The sequence below is a fragment of the Nothoprocta perdicaria genome, unplaced genomic scaffold (genome assembly GCF_003342845.1).
Source record: "Nothoprocta perdicaria isolate Ctin4 unplaced genomic scaffold, notPer1 scaffold_119, whole genome shotgun sequence".
NCBI classification, from domain to species: domain Eukaryota; kingdom Metazoa; phylum Chordata; class Aves; order Tinamiformes; family Tinamidae; genus Nothoprocta; species Nothoprocta perdicaria.
Window position 1 is genome coordinate 776,801 of NW_020454305.1, and position 21,438 is coordinate 798,238.

The following is a 21,438-nucleotide window of genomic DNA, read 5'->3' on the forward strand; positions in this document are numbered from 1 at the left end:
AGAGGAAGGTCCTCAACATTTTCCATGAACTTTTTAAACAGTAAAGCAAAAACAAATTTGATAGTATAAAATACTAGCAGTAGTTTTTCTAAGGAAACTCTCTAATTTCTAAGGAAAAGGATAAAAAACCCTTTTGTGCAAATTTCAATGACTTCAAAAAACATATTTTCCCGACGTCCAAAGTTTCTGGATTTGCTGAAGACCACGTTACTGTCACGCATTCTTCACTTCTAAGCAGAAGAGAATTGAGTGCATTCTGAACGCAGAAAAAAAATCAGTCACATCTGTGAATTAAAGGGGATAAAGTAAACATTTTTATTATCTTTGCATGAACAAGAAATGCAGTTCAGATAAAAAAATATATCGTTTATCTAGCAGATCACACCCATTTAATACTACACTCTGTGCTGCTAGAAGGGACACATACGACTCAACTCTCACATAGTTTCTTTGGCTATAGTAAAGTCACCTTAAACATTTCCCCCTGCAAAATCCCATGAAGCCCAATCAGTGTTGCCTAAATACACAACACGTCACTTGGGGACAGACAAAAGACTCAAGCCAGCAACAGCCAGTATTTAATGCTCAGACTCTTCATACTGTGTGAGGGAGACCGCACTTCTAGTAAAGAACGCAAAGATCAAATCTTTTTAATACTGTAGCACGTGTTTTTGTGGTCAGCATCTTTTGCAAGATGCTGGCTTTGCATGATTAACACCCCGCTCTGTATCTTACATAGCTGAAGTGAAAAACAGGCACTCACTGATACAGATGCTCCAGCTCAGAAGGCAGGTCGCAGCCTACATAGACTCTGTTCTTCAGGCTGTACTCCAGCAAAGCACAAAAACAGGGATCCTGCAAGAAAAGATTACACCGAGTAGCACGAGAGTAACGAGGCACAAGAATGCAGGGAACTGTGAAGGACTTTTTCCTTCTCAGAAATAGACCTCTGCAAACAGTCCTAGCATGACGTTACATGAGAGGAAGATAAATATAGCTGCCTTGAGTTACATGTGCTGTGTGTGGGTGGAGGAAGAGAAAACTTTCTATTCTGACCATTTCTGGAACAGTGCTGTCCTCCTCCATCGCCACAGGGACAGAGAACAGCTTCTAGAAGGGAACATCTTGTTTGTGCAGGAGACCACAGCTAAGTCCAATTCATTCTGGGGGGAACGAGAAGCCTCAAGTCAAGCTCATTGAAATAAGAATTATCTAAAGTCCACATTAAGGTGTGAAAAATGCAGGGACCTCTTGACTCAGCAGCAAGTTGACTGGCTTTTTGACTACGTTAATATCTAATGTAGATTTAATTCTTTTCCTGACCCAACAACTAGAGTATCCACTCCCCATGCCCCCTGCATACTTCCACAATGACAAGCATTCCCACTTTGATTAACCACTTGATACATGTATGAAACATGCAGCTCAAAACACCTTTAGCCCAAGAAAGGCTATGGCCAGGCTCAAGGAGGAGCCTAGTGACCTAGGAAGGGGTTACATTAACTGGCAGCCGTCACTCTCATCTCCCAAAAACAAGGCAGCTCCACTTTGTGAAGAAATCTAAGGGGGGAGCAGGAGTCCAAGGCTGAGGTGTGCAAGGACATTCCAAACACCTGGATGAGACCTGCACTGGTAGAGAGCGGCAGCGGGGAGGTGCTCCCTGGCACACAGCAACCCCAAGATTCAGTCTGTGCCTGTAGTTCTACTGCACAGGTGCCTAAACCAGCCATGTTCAGAGAAGCCAGTGGAGCTCAGACACTGTCAAATGCTCCATCCCATTAAATGGACCCCAAATCAATCATTTCACGTGGCAAACACCACACGCAGCTCCAAGATCTAAAAGCCACTTACTTTTACAAGGACATGAGGATTTCCCACCACGATCAGCAAAGCTTTGGCCCTGGTAACTGCTACATTAAATCGCTTTGGGTTTGAGAGAAAGCCCAAACAGCACTTCTCATCAAAAAAGGAGCCTTCCTTAGACCGGACCTAAAATTAATTATGGATAATTTTAGAAACAGAATAATAAGAAAGCAACTTACCTATCCATAGGGTAGGTTTAGCATTACTCGATTATGGCAGCAGCTACTGCTTAGCATGAGCCATGGGCGGTCCAGCTTCATCCATCCAACTTCCAGGTAGCTAAGTGAATTCCCCCCTGGTTTTCCCGTGAGAGGCCTGTTCTCCAGGAGCCTGCTAACCCCACACAAGTGCTGTGCACTGGCATGGCTCTGGGACGCTCTCCGCAGAGGGGCTGACCGCTGCAGCTTAAAATACTACGTGGCAACAATAGTATTTTAAGAATGAGAAGAAGCAGAGACCAAATCTTGTGTTTTCTGTAGAAGCACCGCCCCAGCTGCAAGCCCTGCAGGTCCCACGGCACAGTCAGAATTCACAAGATGCCTTTTCGCAACCATCTTCAATAGCCTGGAGCCCTGAGTCCACTTGGAAGAAACTGCCCCTGAAGCCGATGGGGGTCTGTGACCACTGCACAGTGCAACTGCTCATTTATTTTGCTATATTTGAGTCCATGCTCAATGCCAAATGAACAGCAGTAAAGGACTACTCAGCTTCTAGGCACAAGTGACAACTGGTGACTGGGAAACTGCCAACTGGAGGCAATTAAGTGATGACACTCAAGCTGAGGGGAAGGGATATAAGGATCTACATCAATTTCAGTAAGTCAAATAGGAATTACTTTTTATTATTACTATGACTTATAGAGTTTTCTCTGCAGTATTTAAAACGCAGTTTTCATTCTCCCTGTGTACACCTAAGTAAAAGGTACATTATCTGCATGAAACTCTGCCTGTGAAATAAATTAGTATAAATACCTACAAAGACTTAAAAAACTCCTACAATTTTAACAATGTTGTGATGGTTCTATGTTTCTAAGAGTAAGTTAGTATTTTCCCCTCCCCAAAAATACTTTGATAGACTATTGACAAAAATACAGTTTTTTTTTAAGCTCTGTATTGCAAAAAAAAAAAACCCAAAAGAATTTAGAGACTAAAAAGCCTCTAAGAAGAACTGCAGCAGAATACGTACCGTTGATAGGATGATAACCAAGTACTCCTGCCCCTGGAACTCTTCTACTGAGCCAACTTTAATATCCTCCAAATCAATACTTCTCAGAAGGTATCTTATTTTTTCCACCTACCAGAAATATGTTTTATTGATATGGACAATGGTTTCATGAGATTGTATGGCAAAGTCACTTATTATTTCCTGCATGGAGGTTCAAGACAATACACAATTAACAACGACATCTCTTCGAGCCATGAGGTTCAGACCGTCCCCGCCTGGCTTTCTAAACTCCTTATGAGAGGAGTCTGGGTACGGTTGGATCCAATCCTAGTCCCAGACCTGGTCAACGGTTTATGACTAATGGATTTTGTGCACAGTTAGAAGTTCCTAAGTTCAGACAGCGAGCGTGCTATAGTCACTTACCATGGATCTGTTGCAGCAAGGATCTCTCAACCCTGAGGAACATCCATGAGAGGCATTCCTGCTCAAGGGGAAATCCTGGCATGCAGCCCGCTGCCATGCGAGGAGAACTCAAAGGGCTCTCGGGCTGTCCCCATATTTATGGGGTAAGATGACTGACTTACAGTCATTCTTTCATTTCAGAAAACTTTTGCTTGGTGTCTGTACAATCAACCTTATCTCCCCATCAGGATGCAGCCATCAGGGTTATTACTGCTGTTTAATGTCTGAGCGTGGGAAGAAATTAGGGAGGTGTCTACCAGGATCAGATAGTGTCACTGGTTGTTAACACCTGAACAGGGCTACATGTGAAAAGTCAGGCTGAAGTGGGGAAGGAGCACATCTGCCACACAGGGCTCTGTCACCTTCACATGAAAGAAGTTCTTCCTTATATGGAGATGGAACTTCCTGTGTTTTCATTTGTACCCATTATGCCCAGTCCTGCCACTGGGTACCACCAAGAAGAGTTTGGTCTCATCTTCCCTATATTCTCCCCTCGGGTATTTATACATATTGATGAGGTCTCCTATAAGTCTTCTCTTCTCTAGGTTATACAGAGCCATCTCACGTGGTCTCTCCTCATACAATAGATGTTCAGGTCCCTTAATCATCTTTGTTGCTCTACGCTGGACCCTCTCTAGAAGCTCCACATCCCTCTTGTCCTGGGGAGCCCAAAACTGCCCCCAATATTCCAGATGCAGCCTCTCCAGAGCTGAGTAGAGGGGCAGGATCCTCTCCCTTGACCTGCTGACAACACTCCTCCTGATGCAGGCTAGGATCCTCTTAGCTAATTCCTTCAGCTTCCTCAAAGCCACACAGTCACCTTTGATCAACCACTCACTACATTTCCTTTTTGTTCCACCCTTCAATACAGAGTGACTGATAGAACTGGATCACTTATTCGGCATATTCTACTTGTATCAACTGTGGATATTAGAGCGAGTTACATTATTTACCCCCAATAACTGTAAAAGTTTATATCTACCTCCAACTGCAAGCAGATCTCCAACTAATCACTAGCTGAATTTTACAATCAAGCAAATCAGAATACCATTACTGTCATCTTTCCCTAGAATAGACTTCAATAGAAATGTCATTAATGGACTGATAAAACACTATGTAACACGGCATACAGTGAAGTTTGAGATCTCTCTCCCTGCTTTAACGAGCCACAGCAACTCTGCAAAGCCACAGGACAGAACACAGCACGTTCCAGGCTTTCAGGAGCCAGGCGTACCTGCTTCCGATAGGGCGCCACAACGCCGATGTCGGCCACTGGCACGGCGCTGCGCTCGCTTTTAGCGAGGTGGCAGCAGTAGCGCATCACCTGAACGGCTTCCGTCGGGTTAAACCACGAGGGGCTGTGACCCTCCCGGGTTTCGTTGCCCTGAGTTCGGGGACAAAAAGTTAGAAGATAGAAACCAGGTATGCCAAGTGACAAGACCACTGTACATCCTTAACACCGTAAGAGTGGGTTTGGTAAGGGTGCTTGGATGGTGCGATGTAACATTACCCCAGGTCTCTCTGCTCTATATTCTTCCCAATAAACACGCTCCACCTAATGTTCTCTTTCAATTTTTAGCTAAAAGATTTCTAAGGTGACAGTGATCTAAATGTGTGGCACGGGAATTAGAGGTCTACTTGGAAAAACAGGGGTTAGCAGCCTAGCACCTTGCTTCTGTGCCAGATAGAAGAGTCAAGAAACAAGCTTCTCTAGAAAAAGGTAGATCAGATGTTATTTTACTAGCTTACTGGAATACTAAAGAAAACGTTTCAAAACAGTGTATTTTTCCTGCTTGCTTTCAGGCTAGATTCTCTAGCTGCTCTAATCCCAGTGTTTTAATAGTTTATATTCGTTCCAGCATGGGAAATTCACATCAAAAGACAATATAAAAACTGCTGCCTGGAGCCCCACCTTGGTTTATTTATTGTTAAGAACTTCAATTTATAATCAAAATGTCTCTAAAATGCACTGCAATGGGCAGATGCTCAAGTTCCTAGGATACATTCAAGGAGTATGACTTCTGGATCATCTATTTTCTTTTTCAATATGCCAAGTTTATATATGAGAATCACAGAACGGTTAAGGTTGGAAGGGACCTCTAGAGATCACCTAGTCCAACCCCTCGCTCCAGCAGGGACACCCAGAGCACAGGGTGGCATCCAGGCAGGTTCTGAAGACTTCCAGAGAAGGAGACTTCAGAACCTCCCTGGGCAGCCTGTTCCAGGGCTCTGGCACCCTCACAGGAAGGAAGTTCTTCCTCACATGCAGATGGAACTTCCTGTATTTCTTCAATTTACACCCACTGCCCCTTGCCCTGTCACTGGCCACTGAGAAGAATTTGGCCCCTTGCTCCCTACAATCTCCCCTGTCTACAACATCAGCAAACTTCTATCAGGCCTCATTATCCACACCTTAACTATATGAACATTTTACATACCCGTATTCCATGAAAAATTAACGGAAAGCCCTTCCTTGGCAATTTTTCCCAGTGTAACAGAGAAGTTACTACAGAAGTGTCTGCACAAACTTCCAGCTCTTTATGATAAAACAATTTAGATGGCAAGGTAAGCAATGCAGAGTGCGACCTGTAATTCTTCACAAGCTTTGTGATCTGCAAAGACCAAACTCCAAATCAGTAGCTGAAACACAAATTATTCATCAGGCTTCTTGGTACATGGCTCTAATGCAGAAAAAACCCCTATGAACAGCGATTATAGGGGTTTTGTTTTTTTGGTAAGCTGACAGTAGACTGTATTGAAAGCAAAAAACGTACCTGTGATCTTCCATAAACAAATATTATATTACTACTACTACCACCATTTTTTCTTTAAAAAGAAATCTGTAAGATGACACAGCCATTCTCCATTTTTAGACCTTTAATCGAGAAGTACATCCTCTTTTTAGTGCAAATCGGATACATTCTGTTGGGTTTCTAATAAACTGGCTGTTTTGGGGGAACATTTTGACTGGCAGGGAGGTTGTGTGTGAAGGAAGCCTTGATGACAGTGTGAAGCAAAGGCCTTGGGCAGCCCAGGGCACAGATGACAGCCCCTACAGCTAGGACAATGTATTGATAGTCTTACGGAAAGCCTAAAGCTTGAGCAGCTATCAGAAGTTGGCCTTGGAACCACAGAACCTTTCTATTTGTCTTTAAATGAATAAACAGCATTAAGGATGTTACCAGAGCATCACAGTCAATAATCATTAGCTCTACAAAGTTATATCTGATAAAAAGACAGATATGACACATAAGTCAAAAAAGATCCTGAAAGCCTTCACTTTTTGCTCTTTAACTCTCACAAATGCCAATTCTCCCTCAGCATTGTGCAAAGAAGACAAAAATGGAAGTCTGCTACTGTAAAATTTCAGGAGGAGATGTGACAAGATTTTCAGATCCTCCTAACTCTCCTTAAGCTTGTCACTAGATTTCCTCCTCTGCCCACCTGGCCATCCCTTGATTTCCATTTGAGTTTGATACTCCAGACTCTAGTACTCCAAGAAACAGCCTTGTATTTCAGATTGAGACAAGAACTTGAGAGAGCAGAAACATCTGTGCTCACTTATGAGTTATGTTATCTCTGGGACTTCAGGTACTTCATCACACAAGATTATTGAGAGATTGTAGGAACAAATCATGAACGCTAACTCTAACACTTAGCTAAAACAAAGCAGCAGAAAAACAGTAATAATCCACATGGGTAAAAGAAAAAAAAAAAACTTTCAACGTGCATGTGTAGAGTTGGACAGTTAAACCTCGGATGAAGACAACTGTGCTCTTGCCCCTAACTTTTCAGTCCTTTGCCTCATGTTGGCCTTTATTGTTAAGCAGGGGAACAAAGTAAGACCAGGCTAGACCATCCATTGGGTAACTCTCCAGAACTATTTCCTCTTACAGGTGACCCATGTAAGAGAATCTTCAATTCAAATCTGTACTTCAGAATGGTATGAAGGGATTATTTTGGTCACAGATATATCAAGAGGTTACCAGCTCGACAGATTACCAAGGTTTTTAAATATGCTTGTGCCCACTACAATCCTATAATTACCATTAGGGAACTCTGCTCAGAATTAGCTTCTAAAGTCTTCCGATATTGCAGGTGGATGTTTGGGGCTGCTAGATATTGTTTCAACATGTAAGCAAAAATAATTTTTATCTTTATATGCCACATGTATTTCCAGCTACTCTGTAAACATTGTTTTTTTTCACTCTTGTGTGCATGAAAAAACAAACAAAGAGAAAGCACTCATCCAGCGAGATATAAATAAAGAAATGGGAAATGGAGAAGCACTTTCCCCGCTCCTTTCCAGAATACAGTTCTGCTAAATTATCTATGCATGTTTAAGGAAAAGGTTTTGTTTGTCTTTTCATATTACATGTGGAAGCTGTGTTGCTGCTTCTGTGGAGAATTAGTTACAAAGACGAAGCTATAGTAAGTAAGTCTAGCCAATGATAATGAAAGTTTCAGCCAGCATTTACAATTACGTGTTCTATCATATTTGACTTTGCTTAAAAAATAGAGAACTTAAGAAAACAAAAAACCATTAGGGAGTAAAAAGCTGGTAAGAAAACTAATAATAGGAACCACAGTTTCTTCTATGATTAATTCAAGAAAAGAAAAAAGACTTACTCACCAACAAAGGATTGTATGATCCATAGGTCCTAAAGGCATCCTCATCTCTCAGATACATAGATCGTGACATCAGTCTTTCCAGCAAGGATACATTCAGTCCAAAAGCCACTGCAAGTTCAGATTTTATTACTGGCCCTAACTGCTTTGGATCTCCAACAAGAACTATCTGTGAATGCAGTTAACAAAATTTTGTATTAAAAAATTGTGATTAAAATAGTAGTTTGTCATTTCAGAACTAAAAGTCAATTTGTATTTTCTGCTTTCCTCCAAAGTTTTTTTTTTTTTTTTTTTTTTTTGTGAAGGTGGTCTAGGCCCTAGGAATAATGCGATACTATAATAAATAGAGCTTAATATAAGATTTTTTATTATATTCTACAATATGTATCCTGTACTTCCAAAGTAGACTTTTTAAGATGCAAGTCAGCTATTTTTAAGTATGTGAAATGGACACTGTGCCCAAAATATAAGAATTTAGTAAAATCATGTATTAATAGAATCCATTACAAGCACTCAGTTTTTCATATTCATTACCAAGAAATGAGAACTTCCACTGAAGTAATCAGAAATCATTTGACATCATTCACAATGATAAAAGAAATCAGAACTTCTATGCTTTCAGAAGACGATGCCAAGAGAAATACCTGTCCATTAGCTTCTGAAATCAACCCAAGGGGAATCAGGCTCTCTGGTTCACTTGCTTGCCCTGCTTCATCCAAAATGACATGTGTGAAGTGTCCAAGCCTACGGTTAAAGAACATGACCCCAACAGGGCTGTTTTCAGATTATTTCATTCTGCCACCCCGTGGTTGGGCTCCGCAATTACGCTGCATTCTTGGCTCAAGCCAAGTTGTTTTGCATCAATAAAACTCCACAGGAAGTATCAGCACAGAAGTCAGAAGAAGCAGCCTAGTAAGTTTAAGACCTCATCTGTTATTTCTTTTACACACTCTGATATACACAGCCACTGCTCATCTTAATAACCTTGCTGAAATAAAACATTTTAATGACATTTATAAAATTCCTCCTTGTTATCAGTTTCCTCTGGCTATTTAATTGGAATAACACACTTGGTTTGGCATGGACAATCCCTTAGGCACTATTCTTGAAAAACAACATGTACAAATTATATTAAACGTGTCATTTTATACAAGTAAAACCATAATCACACAAGAATCTTTAGTTAATAGCACTTTATTTATTTTTATGGCTAGTAAAGGTGACTTGATGAAAAGCTAAGTACAATATGATTTTAGTATGAACCCTTAAAATGCTTTTAGGCCAATACTGTATCAAGAATTTTTAGAGTTATTCAAGCTAATTCTTAAATTCATTATAGAAGAAGTCTCAGCTAAAAACAATAACTTCAGTGAGAAACCATCCAGACTCAGAAATGTCTAAACAGAGGCACATTAAAAAAATAAAACAAAAGAAAAAAAAATATTAAAATTGCTTAATTTATAGTGGGGAGGAAATCTCATTCGGATTATTACAAAATCTCAGCAATATTCATATATAATATACTATACCGTATTCCAGTTTGGTAAAAGAGCCCTGCACTGCTGCATGTGGTAATTATTATCCTGAACCATAATGCTTTCCAAATATCTTCGCCATCTCTGCAGTAAGGCTTTACTATATCATCAATTTGCTGCAGAAACAACAGCAAAGAATTCTGTAAAATAAGATGCCACTCGAACTAAACATTTTCACAAATGTTTAAAAAAACATAAAAAAAAAAAAAAAGAAAAAAGACTGCTAAGAACTTCATTCTAGAAGTTAAGACTTAGGTTTGGATCTAATCATTCACAGAAATGAATTCTTCACAAATTTGCCTGAATAGAATAGTGCACACTTTCACAGCATCACAGAATGATTTCCTGATTTTAAGGACAAAAATTAAACATATATGTATATATACAAAGGCACGCAATCTGGATGCAAAATGACAGTCCTACTTGTTCACTTTTGTGTTGTTCTTTTTTCCTTGTAAGTAGTCTTATTTTGGCGATGTAAAACTTGACTTGAATAGGAGATTTTGGGACTGTTTCACGATTTAAAGAATTTTATCACATGAAGTAATCCCACTGACACATCATGTGCTAACTAGTAGAGTTATGCACTACAAGAATTAAGCTCAGATCCTAGGCTGACAGCTGCATTCTGAGCTATGATGAACAGTTTCCAGTGAATCTGGATCCTAAGCAAAGACAATCAGCCTAAGAAACAGCAACTGTGTGTTATTAAAATGATATATTAAAATCCAAATGTGAACATGGAAATATTAACTACAGTTATTACCCAAGTTATCTGTACAGTTACCTCTGGAGATCTACAGCTCGCGTTAACTCTGACCATGCTGCCTGGTTTTAACAGATGGCTTTCATGCAGCCGCAAGCAAATTAGATCTGTTGCAGTATTTGATGGTGCACAAACCAAAATTCGGCTGTCTGGCAAAGTATAATGTATCTACATTTAAAAAGAAAGACATTTACAGAAAAGGATATTTAGTAAGTAGCAATGGCTTAAGCAAGTAGCAGTAACTCAAATATACATCCATGTACTTTCATAGTTATTGAATATGAAATTCAGAAGAGTTTTGAATAAACATGATTCACCTCTCTGCAGTTCGAAAGCACCAATCTTGAGAGTCAAGACTGTCCAATGCTTAAAAGCTGAGTATTAAAATATATCTGTGCTTCATAAGCCTACTATGCAGCACTGCAATCACTTGTTAAATACTATTTACTTAAGCTTTAAAAATTCAAAAATATGAAGCTTTGAAAATAAGTCATCTAGAAATTTGTTAACAAATGTATACCTACATCTTTCGCCTTTTACTTAACTATAAAGAGGTATTTTGAAAGGAAAATTTCAAAGACCCTTTGTATTCAGGAGCAAATCATAACTGTACTTGCAGAATTACTTTAGGCGTTTAAAGGATGAGATGATTGATTGATCTTCCACTATTACCTGTAAAATAGCTTCAACTATTGTTAATGTTTTTCCTGTTCCTGGTGGTCCAAAAAGGACATAAGGAGTTGGACGACATTCACCAGTCAGTATCCTTCTCACTGCCAATTTCTGGTGCTCATTCAGCAGCGGATTGAAAAAGTGGCCAGCTACCTGCTTAGGTGTCACAGTTTCAGTGCCTATAAGCCAGTAAGAAAAGCACACATTAAAACTACACAAAAACAGTTTTAACATACACACATTAATGCAATCTAGGCTGAAATCAAGAACAGTTCATTTTTCAAGCAGTAATATTTTATGAAGCACCTTGAAAAAAATCTCACTTCACAAGCATATAGAAAATAGCCATTAAGATTTCAGAAGTGTATCTTTTGTATCTTTTACAAAAATACAAGGACAGAAAATGACTGCAATAATGCACCAAAACACCCTATGAAAATTGTATATTCTAACCCGCATTTTTTTTCCTAGGTTAGAAAAAAAGTTGCTAAAAAGCAACTTTTAAGGGATAGTACCAGTCCTAGTGACAAATGGTAAATAAGAAAACTGCTCCTGTTTCCTTTAGATGGGTTTTAGCTTTTCAGGACAGTACTTTCTACAGAAGTGGCTCAGGCATTCCCAAATCATTAAGGGATTCTACTGTTATAACGTGATAAAAATCACTCTACCAAATCAAGTGCATTAGTATTTTAAGTCACACTTTCCAGACAAGCATATGAATGACCTGTATTTTCTGAAACCTTTGTCAAGTTTTTAAGTATTTTTTAAAAAAACAGTCTACCCCCAAAATGAGATACTGTTGCAGGAACAAATAAGATATTTTGTGTGATGATTACAGTTTCTTGGTAAAGTACTGCTTGTGTAAAGTACAGATAAATAACTGACCACAAAATATTACACTAGCTACCTACTGAACTGAAGGGGGTTCTAAATAGGAAATTTTCTGCCACGAAAACTTTACAGTTTCTTAAAAAGGCAGAGCTGGAAGGCATCTAAAAGCACCTAACGAGCTCTGATTTACTGAAGTAACTGTAAACCTGAGCTTGCTATACTTAAATGTAAAGTATTAAAATATACCAGGTTGACTTCTTTCGGATGGAACCGTGACTGCATCCGGTATGGTCATCATCTCCCCTGGCGCCGTGCATTTTGTCTGATTGCTCTGTAGATTTTTGACCTGAAAATATCATCAAGCTAAAGGTAAACCTTAAGGTGATCTGCAACTATCTTCACTAATAGCTTTTCAAGTTGTTGGGTTTTTATTTTTGCAAATAAAAGATAATGCTATCTCATTATATAGGGTATCTTGGAAAGAGAGGAAGATGGAACAGAGAATGAAAGGATACCAAGAGCTCCCAATTTATATTTAAAGTTTCTGAAACAGGTTCAAATGAGTTCTGCTGGAGGAGAAATTGCTGAGCTAGGTAACTCAGTTTTATTAGTAATACTGATCCTAATCCAGTGAAGTGACTAGTGGTTGGTTTCTCCTTGCTTGATGGCCAAACATATCACCCAGCAATGTCTGCTGCTTGCCCAGATCCACGATGTCTTAGAAAGGCTGCAAGGCTTAACTGCCCTTCTGATACCTCTGTTGCTTACCCTCAAGGGCATTAATGACGGCTTGAGTAAAGCAAGGCCTCAAGGCGAGACAGAGCACTAGGGCAGGCACCAGGGGTGCAGGCAATGCTCTCCTCCCTCCTTGGAGGCTGGGAAGGGGGTTCAGCAGAAATAGTCAGTTAGGCTACTCCAAGCGGCAGACCTTGGGTGTTCAACCCCTATTTCCTTCTGTGATGAAGTGACTGATCAGGTAGACAAACAAAACCCAGCAGTTGTAATTACTTGTTACTTCACTGATTTCAGCAAGGTTTTTGACATGGCGTACTTACCATGGCATTATCAGCTGGGAGTTGAGGAACAAACCAACTGCTAGCTGGGTGAGAAAATTGACTTAGCTACTGAACTATGTGGATACTCTACTGGAAATCAGTGGTTACAGACATTTTGGGGGTATTATCTTTCCTCAGTGAATGGAATAAGACTCATACCCTTACCAAATTTGCAGAAAACACAAAAGCAGAAGTCACGCTGAAATGCCAGATGATATATCATCAATCCCTGGAAAGCCTGAGAGACTCCACAACTGAGTCAGAAGAAAACTCATGAAATTCAGTAAGGAGAAGTAGAATGGAAGAGCACTGCATGTTTGAGCACTGCACAAGTCAATATAGTCTGAATATCGACTAGGTGCATAGTAATTCCCAGGCCCTTTTCAGGACCCAGAGCTAGTGTCTGTACTAGAACTGTGTATGTGCCCACAGGATGTGCTCAGGATGAACTGGACAGGTTCAGAGATCTAAACTTTAGTTTGGTAAGGAGAAGTTTAAAAGGCAGTCTCATTAATAAACTACAGCAACCTACATACGAGTTACAAAAAACAACAGATCCAAACCTTTCTTAGTAGCAGCATACAAGGGACAACACTCACAAGTTTCACCTGAAAAATTTAGACTGGATATTTAAAGAAGGAGAAGGATGGGAATCAACAGAGGTCTGTGAAAGTAAAGCAATGGCACAGGTCATCCAGGGACAGTGAAATCTCCATCTCTGGAGTGGTAGCTTAATTGTCGTCACTTGTTCCCCTCTCTCTTCCCCAGCAGAAAACCAATACTTACATCATCAGAAAGCAGAACACAACTTCAATTTTTCAATGCCTTATTACAGGAGTAACAGCTACAACAGTAGTTATCTTATTAATCTGTAAGCATTAAGTGCTCTAAGTATTTCAAGAAACATTTACCTTAATTTCCTGTTTGAAACCTTGTTCAAGGCCATCATCAACAATAGAATATTCTGCTTGTGGTGACTGTAAAAGGAGCCTTTCTGGAAACAACACTAAATTAAGAGAGAAAAGCGAAATAAATCTGAAAGCCACATGAACACTTTATACATACCATGTGAATTATACTTCTGCTGATACATTGGCTTGCTCTGAGTTGCTAAATATGTCTGTAAGAACTAACATATTAGTAGGAAAGAGCCGTGTGACTTCACTCTAGGTGAACAAGCTGTTTAATTGAATTAACGCATTTTAATACATCTTAAGGTAGCAGGAAACCCTGGCATTTCACATAATATGTAGGTCTACAATGGTAGACATACATTGCTTATTGGTGCAAATTGCTCATAAAAACAGTGAAAAGCCCTCCTGTGATAGGAAACAGATGGAATGGTTCCAGTAACACAGAACCTAATAGCTGCTTAAAAAGCAATCTAGCCATTTAACAGGAAGCCTCTCTAAAGCCAGGCTACAATACATTCTTATTGGTACACTTCAGGAAGAATCACTACTCAAATGTGAGAGCAAACAAAAACAGACAGACTCCCTGCAACTAAACATCTCTAGTTTAAATTTAATTAAGATACCTTTTTCACCCAGATGCACGGCTTGCTCGACCGCCAACTGGCATCGCCGGCTGGTAATCCTGTTATTAGGACAGTGATTTGTGGATTAGAGTAAAAGCTTAAACTTCCATAAAACACAACCGCATACACATACGAATCAGCCAGTGTTTTCTATGAACCAGTACTCACACACACATATATACATAAAACAATAAAAACAATCTTATATAGGATCATCTAAGTACTTACTAAAAAATATTGCAGAAGTGTTAATCAAAAGCTTTTGCTATGAATAATATTCTGTATATATATCTCCACTTTGTCCCAGAGGAGAGCTAGAGAACCGTGTCTCTAGAATTAAGTCTGTCAAACAAGTTTCATGTAGAGCTAATTTTACAGAGAAGATTAAGCAACTAAATACAGATAACATTCCATAAATGAAACATGTTATTGTTAGCATTAAAAAATGTAAGCTGCTAACAATAGCAACCTTTTTCATAATCTTACAGTCATATTGGCATTTTTTTTTTCTTCCTCCAGAAATCAGTCACTTCACTTCCTAGCCCAGGAGTAAACATCTATAAATTAAAAGGGAGACACAAGGTCTTTCAAAAAGACTGCAAATGTTGTTACTATGTCAACACATGTAGCAAGAAAGCTGTATTGGGAGAGAGAGATAAAAGAATTAGCAAAAAAAAAAAAAAAAAAAAAAGTTGTGTCTACATCCATTTGGAGATCTGTAAAAACACCTGGAATGAACAAATTCCACATCCATGGGCTCCGAGTTGTAAGTCTGTTCAAAGTCGGGATGAAGTTGAAGAGTAACATCTTCATTATGAATCTGTTGCAAAGATTAAAAAAACAGGTCAAGTTACTGATGGGGGCTTTCAGTAATCTATAGAAGTATCTTTGAAAATATTAAAAAAAATCCCCCAAATTAGATTTACTATCAATATATTGCCTAATGCCTGTAGCTTTTTTGCTGAAAAGCTTTATCAGCTTTTCAGAGCTGATAAAAGTTATAATCTATAAAGAAAAGGGAAGCTTAAAAAGTTTTAAGAACAAAAAGCCCATCCCATATGTCACAGCCGCAACAACAACAACAAAGTACAAACTTTCTAGACACTAGAGCATAAATAAAACAATAAAAAAAACAAAACCAAACAAAAACCCCACCAGGTAGCAGCTTTTTGAAGTTAACCAAACTAAAGCTTGCATGACCCCAGTGTGGCCTCTGTGAACGGCTGCTTCCCTGTAGAACCCCAGTGCTCACAGTATTTCCCAACAGGAGACACAGTTTGCTTACCTCTGTAATGTAGGCTACATACTCTACTACATGCTCGCAGTAGATCTGACTTTTCAGTATCACCTTATCACCTAAGCAAAGTTAAAAGGCAACATCCAGTTACAAGAAACAGCCAAATTCTCACTGCAATATTTTTTTTCTTTCATTTGCATGGTTAAGCTAGGAGTTTGCAAGATATCAAACAAACTTTAGTATAAAGTATGTCCATATCTGTGAGTAAGCAAGTACTTCATTTAGACCTTAGTTCTGAATTGGAATGTGAATTTTGCAAGACATTTCAAAAGCACCTAGTATTGAGGCTATCTTGAACATTTATTGAAAACAATATTCTGTAAATCAATACTTGAAATTCTGCATTCAACACCAAATCCTTCCCTTGCTTTTAGTTTTGAAACACCTCTTGCCTCCTAGTCATGACTACACCGCACAGCTTGATTTTATGGAAAAAGTCCTACTAATTCTTGTACATGAAAAGATGTGGAGACCTCAGAACAGCATTACAGACATGTGCAGTGCTTCCTCATATAGCAAGCCACTGCAGTGAGACACCAGTGTCAGTTTATATTTTTGGTAGCTTGGATTAATTTTGTGTTCAAGTATGTGACAAGCTGCTTTAACAAGCAGTAACACGCTGCAGTTTGTACTGCACTCAGGACACCAATGAAGATGCTATTTAGCTTCATTTCACACTAATCTTTACCTATGCAAGATTCACACTAATCTTTACCTACCTATGTTCAAGGAGGGTCTGCCTTCTTCCACTCCTGGCACTTCCAAAACCAAAGAGCTTCCATTCCTTTTCAAAGTAATCCCACTCATACTATAGTCTTTTAATTCCATTTCTGCATGGATTTCTTCAAGCCACAAGAGAGTAGAGAAGTTTGCTTTATAATTATCTAGATTAAGATGCTGAAAAACAAAATGTCATGCATTACCACTGTAGCTTCTGCTCAGATATGGGCCCCACTGTTCTACATGTTCTACCAAACAGCTCTTCAGACAGACTGCACAGCAAGCAGCTTATTACTTAGGGTACCAAAACACAGTTATCTACCAGCCAGCTGAACTTTTAAACTCCTGTTGTGTGCAGAATTTGCAGGATTCATGTAGATTTAGAAGCTAGACATAATAGGCAGCAGGCAGCTGAAGGGTTATCCAAGTCTCCCCTGACTACCATGAGAGTTTCAGCACTTAGATGCTGGGGCCAGTCTGTAATCTGAATTCTGTGCTCAGCAACCACAGAACATTAAAAAAAAAAAAAAAAAAAAAAAAAACACACCCACAACTAAGTTCCCTCAACAGACACAGGTGAAGGGCTGAAATCACGTCAGTCACTGGTGTGTCTCATGCTTATGATTTATGACAGATCTGAAAGTACCTAAATTTTCTCCCACATTCTCTAGCAACAGAAACACAGCACTGTCTGAACAATGACTAGCAAAGAAAAACAAAACAGAAGAAAAACACCCCACACAGGCTCACTGCCAACACCTCAGTTCTATTTTTTTAGACAAGATGTTCCAAAACCAAACCGTTTGCTTTTTACCTTTTATTCAACCCTAGTCCTCAAGAAAAATGAGTGGCTGCAATGTTTCCTACTAGGAATCAAAATCTACTGCTCTGGAGAAAAATTCACTAAGATTTTTACTAGACTTCTGATCCTCTTATTATATATTCTGAAATTGCAGGAGATATACACACACACACACACACACACACACACACTTGCAAGAAGAATCTGTGCAAACTGTGGTGAAATACACTTGAGCGTTAACAAAACAACAACTTTAGCAACTCCCTTTCACAATACATACAGCAGGACTACAGTTATGATACCAAACACTTTCTGAGGATGCTTAAATAGTGACTTTGTTCAGCTTGCTGTAATATCACTCTGCAGTGTATTTCCGATTCCTTTCATCTTCCCACATTTAACCTTTTGCATTCACCAAACTTTAGATTCTGAGATGTACTAAAACACACTTAGGTTAAGGGATATAGATTAAAACATTAATCTTCTTGGTTATATTACTTTAATATTCTGTTATACTTAGAGTTGCACCTTTTGTTAAATTAATGCCAGTACGAATACAACACCTACATAAAGTATATTTTCTTACATAAGCACACACTTGTGTACCTCTGCAAGGAGGGGTTGAAAAGTGAGTATGTCCAACTTCTGCTCCACACACTTTCTTAATCCATCTGGTATAGTATAATGGGGAAGAAAGCTTGGCAACTGCCTTCTGCAATTTCTAAAACAAAAGAAATATGGCATATTATTTAGCATTCTCAAGTTGTATGGGCTGAGCAGCTAAGTAGCATGCCCTATCATGAAGGCAATAAAGAGACATGCTAAACCTAGTGACAATTAACAACTTGCTACATTGAGATGAAAACAAAATGCTGCAGTTAGAAATGACTTTAAAACATCATGTACCTACCTGCATGTAACCTGCATGCAGGTTAGAGATATTCTTGTAACTATGTAAATACTATATGTATTGTGAAAGTTCACTTGCAAAAAAAGAGATTTCTTCCAAATGAATGTTCCTGCTCACAAAAACTAGTGAATTAGATACAGCTGTGAAGCTGCTTGAGAAGTTACTTGAGAAATTACTCTCAGAAAATGATTTTTTTTTTTAAATGACACTAACAACTTATTTGTGGTGCCGCAGAATAATCTAGCTCTAAAAAAGTTTATCCCTGCATTAGGCAGTGGAAAGAGCTCCTATATAAAAAAGGCTATGAAGAAATTCCTAGGTATAGGCGAGGAAAAAACAAAACAAAAACACCAACCAACCACTTTGTCAGTAAAAGCCACAATTATCTTGTTTACAATGTACATATATAACATACTGACAAAGGAAATACGGGAGTCTTTGTATTACAGAACAGACATTCACAAAATCTGTGTTTAGCATTTTATGCTTAATATTTATTGTGTTTATATATTGTGTACAGCATTGCTAACATTTTTGGCTCTAGTTCACAGTACCTTCTGTAGTTAGTTGCAACTACCGTTGTCTTTTGTTGAGGGACGGGGACAATATTAGACTTTCTTGGAGAAAATGGTTCCACAGGTGCTAATTTTAATTCTTCTTCACTTATTACAGTGGTTTCAATATAGCGTCCAATAACAAATTCAGAAAAAACAAGCAACAGGAGCTCTTTATTGTATCCAGGGTTTCTTCAAGAAAGCAAAAGATAGGCTTTTAAAATCATGATATTCACACTTCCTACCATGACTTACTCGGCTTAAAAAACAGTCTGGTTTGATCTACAGCACATTGGTTCAGCACATAAACATTTTCAGCATCTACAGTTAAGTGCAGAAGTCAGCAAATACTTGTCAAATCTTCATGCTGCATTCTATGGAGTTATGTGGATCATTTTACACTATTAAAAAACATTTTTTGGATTTTGTGACACTTACAGTTCTACAGTGATATAAATTGTTATATACATGCCTTTCTCCATAATGGCAGGCCCTGCCTAGGTTTACCTTCGCAACTGGAACTATGCAATTCCCCTACACAAATTTTGACCTTCTGTATCACCACTTAAAACTGGAATAGAAGTAATGCTCACAAGAATGGGAAAAAAAAAAAAAAGAAAAAGACAAAAAAAAGATTTTGCTTTTCCCTGTCCAACCTTTAAATGATGGTCGTAAAGATCAACAGATGTGGTACCAAAAGTTTGTGGGAGCTACAGCTTCAAGTACCCAAAAGTATATAAAAGAAAGCTTTCCAGCACAAGGTTCCTTCTTGAAATCTGAAGATGATCACAAAAATCCATGCCAAATCTTTTCATCTCTTAATGACTTAAAGATAAACTTTGTACAGCACAGTACTTCTGTTTTTCAAGGGCTCTTCTCTTTTCCCTATGAACAACACTTCAATGGAAGGAAGCCTTTTCTCCCTCCAGCACAGCTGAATGGCATTCAGTACTACAGGACAGAGAAGTTAAGAAATTTGGACAGGAACTTGAAGATGATTTCAGGGTAGAGAGATTGAAAGAAACAGAACAGAAATCCCCAGCAAATCTACACATACTGCTCCCAGAGCAGCTGCTTTTCCAAATAGAATATAACCAGCTGCAGCTATTTCCTTCATCATCTTCTAATTTCTACCAGAGTTAACTACTCCCAATGTATTTCCTCATTTACTGTTCCTATCATTTTCTTGGGACAACAAAGTATTGAAAATGCTAACTACTTTCAAACTCTAGTATATCTCTCTACATCATTTGCTAATATATAGTTTTACTTAATATTACACTAAAGGCTAACTGTGCCATGAATCAGCAAAGTATGGAACCCGTTTTTATGATTTATTCGCATTAAGCTAGTCAGAACAAATAAATACTTACGTGGCAGTGCATACAACCTCTATAAATGTTCTTCCACTGGGTGGAATGACAGTTTCTCTAGCAATAACAGCCTCATTTATCAGCTCTTCTTTTGCATCTTCTCTTTGCTCATTTACCCCATTATGTAGATTTTCATTGTTTACCAGGGAAATTTTTTCCTTTTTCCTTGATAAATTGGGATCCTGAGAATTACTTTCTTCTGTGGTAGACAGATTATGATGGTCCAATCATCACAATTGCTATAGCTGTCACAGGCAAGTTTCCTCAAGAGAAGCCAAAAGAAACAAACAAACAAAACAAAACACCAAAAAAAACCCACACACCCCAAAACACCCACAAGGCTTCTGAGGAGTTAAAACACTCAGTATTCAAATGATAAAACATTACTCTACCTGGAATGATCCCACTCTTCGCAGTGGTTGCATTATTCAATGACTCATATGTTGTTCCTCTGCTGTCACTATATGAATTAATTGCAGCTTTTGAGACATTCTCTTGATTTATTGGAAGAGTTGACAGATACGATGCTGAATTCTTCTGGCGTCTTGGAGCAATTTGAAAATAGAATTGCTTGCCTTTTACCCATCCAGCTAGTCTGCAGCTGATTAAGGACTGTGGTATACTCCCTTTATTCCTGTAAGGAGTTATGTAGTTAAATATGTAATTAAACGCAAAATTAAGGTTCCTGGGAAGCATAACTCTACCTGGAGTAAAATAAAACAACCTGCAGTAGGTGGGTTCACCACTATTTTTTAATTTTATTTATTTTTTTTTTAAGAAATTGAGTAAGTTTTAACTCAAGAGAACTAAAACCTCTCCTAGATGTTAACACTTACAGGTGATATCAATTACCACAGAGAGTACCACAAAAGAATCAACATGAACTATACAGAAATACAGAGTATTAAACCAAACCAAACACAAACAAGAAAACGCTAGTAGAATTCATCATATGAAGCTAATCTTTAGCCAAAAAAAAAAAAGGAGGCCATTCAGGTCTGATGCCTCTATGGCCAGAAGCTGAAGAACACCACACCACACCACACACACACCCCCCCAAAAAGCAAAAATAAACAAACGGTCTGGTTTTAGTATGCAAGTACGCAGGAGTCTTCTTGTCCTAAGACCTGGTCAACACAGCAGATCTGTAGCTTAAACATACCCACACAAATAAGAGCAATTATTAGTACTCAATCCAGAAAGGATTTTTATTAAGACTGAAGCAGAGGAACTTTAGAGCACTACTTGCAATAGATCTGCTCATTAAG

General features: G+C 38.6%; 1 protein-coding gene across 1 annotated transcript in view; it reads right to left on the reverse strand.

The window, feature by feature from the left end:
- Nucleotides 1-58: 58 nt before the first annotated feature.
- MOV10L1 (Mov10 like RISC complex RNA helicase 1) overlaps nucleotides 59-21,438 on the reverse strand; it is a 29,316-nt gene continuing 7,936 nt past the window's right edge. The window contains exons 7-27 of the mRNA XM_026053824.1: nucleotides 20,563-20,804; nucleotides 20,171-20,369; nucleotides 18,798-18,989; nucleotides 17,940-18,054; nucleotides 16,531-16,708; nucleotides 15,800-15,870; nucleotides 15,243-15,334; nucleotides 14,515-14,573; nucleotides 13,889-13,983; nucleotides 12,169-12,268; nucleotides 11,092-11,270; nucleotides 10,441-10,587; nucleotides 9,648-9,769; nucleotides 8,763-8,862; nucleotides 8,123-8,287; nucleotides 5,928-6,101; nucleotides 4,724-4,873; nucleotides 3,049-3,156; nucleotides 1,852-1,989; nucleotides 764-855; nucleotides 59-284 (exon numbers count right to left, since the gene is read on the reverse strand). Coding sequence (XP_025909609.1) covers nucleotides 275-284; nucleotides 764-855; nucleotides 1,852-1,989; nucleotides 3,049-3,156; nucleotides 4,724-4,873; nucleotides 5,928-6,101; nucleotides 8,123-8,287; nucleotides 8,763-8,862; nucleotides 9,648-9,769; nucleotides 10,441-10,587; nucleotides 11,092-11,270; nucleotides 12,169-12,268; nucleotides 13,889-13,983; nucleotides 14,515-14,573; nucleotides 15,243-15,334; nucleotides 15,800-15,870; nucleotides 16,531-16,708; nucleotides 17,940-18,054; nucleotides 18,798-18,989; nucleotides 20,171-20,369; nucleotides 20,563-20,804 — 2,728 coding nt within the window. The 3' untranslated portion in view covers nucleotides 59-274. The remainder of the gene's footprint in view (nucleotides 285-763; nucleotides 856-1,851; nucleotides 1,990-3,048; nucleotides 3,157-4,723; nucleotides 4,874-5,927; nucleotides 6,102-8,122; nucleotides 8,288-8,762; nucleotides 8,863-9,647; nucleotides 9,770-10,440; nucleotides 10,588-11,091; nucleotides 11,271-12,168; nucleotides 12,269-13,888; nucleotides 13,984-14,514; nucleotides 14,574-15,242; nucleotides 15,335-15,799; nucleotides 15,871-16,530; nucleotides 16,709-17,939; nucleotides 18,055-18,797; nucleotides 18,990-20,170; nucleotides 20,370-20,562; nucleotides 20,805-21,438) is intronic.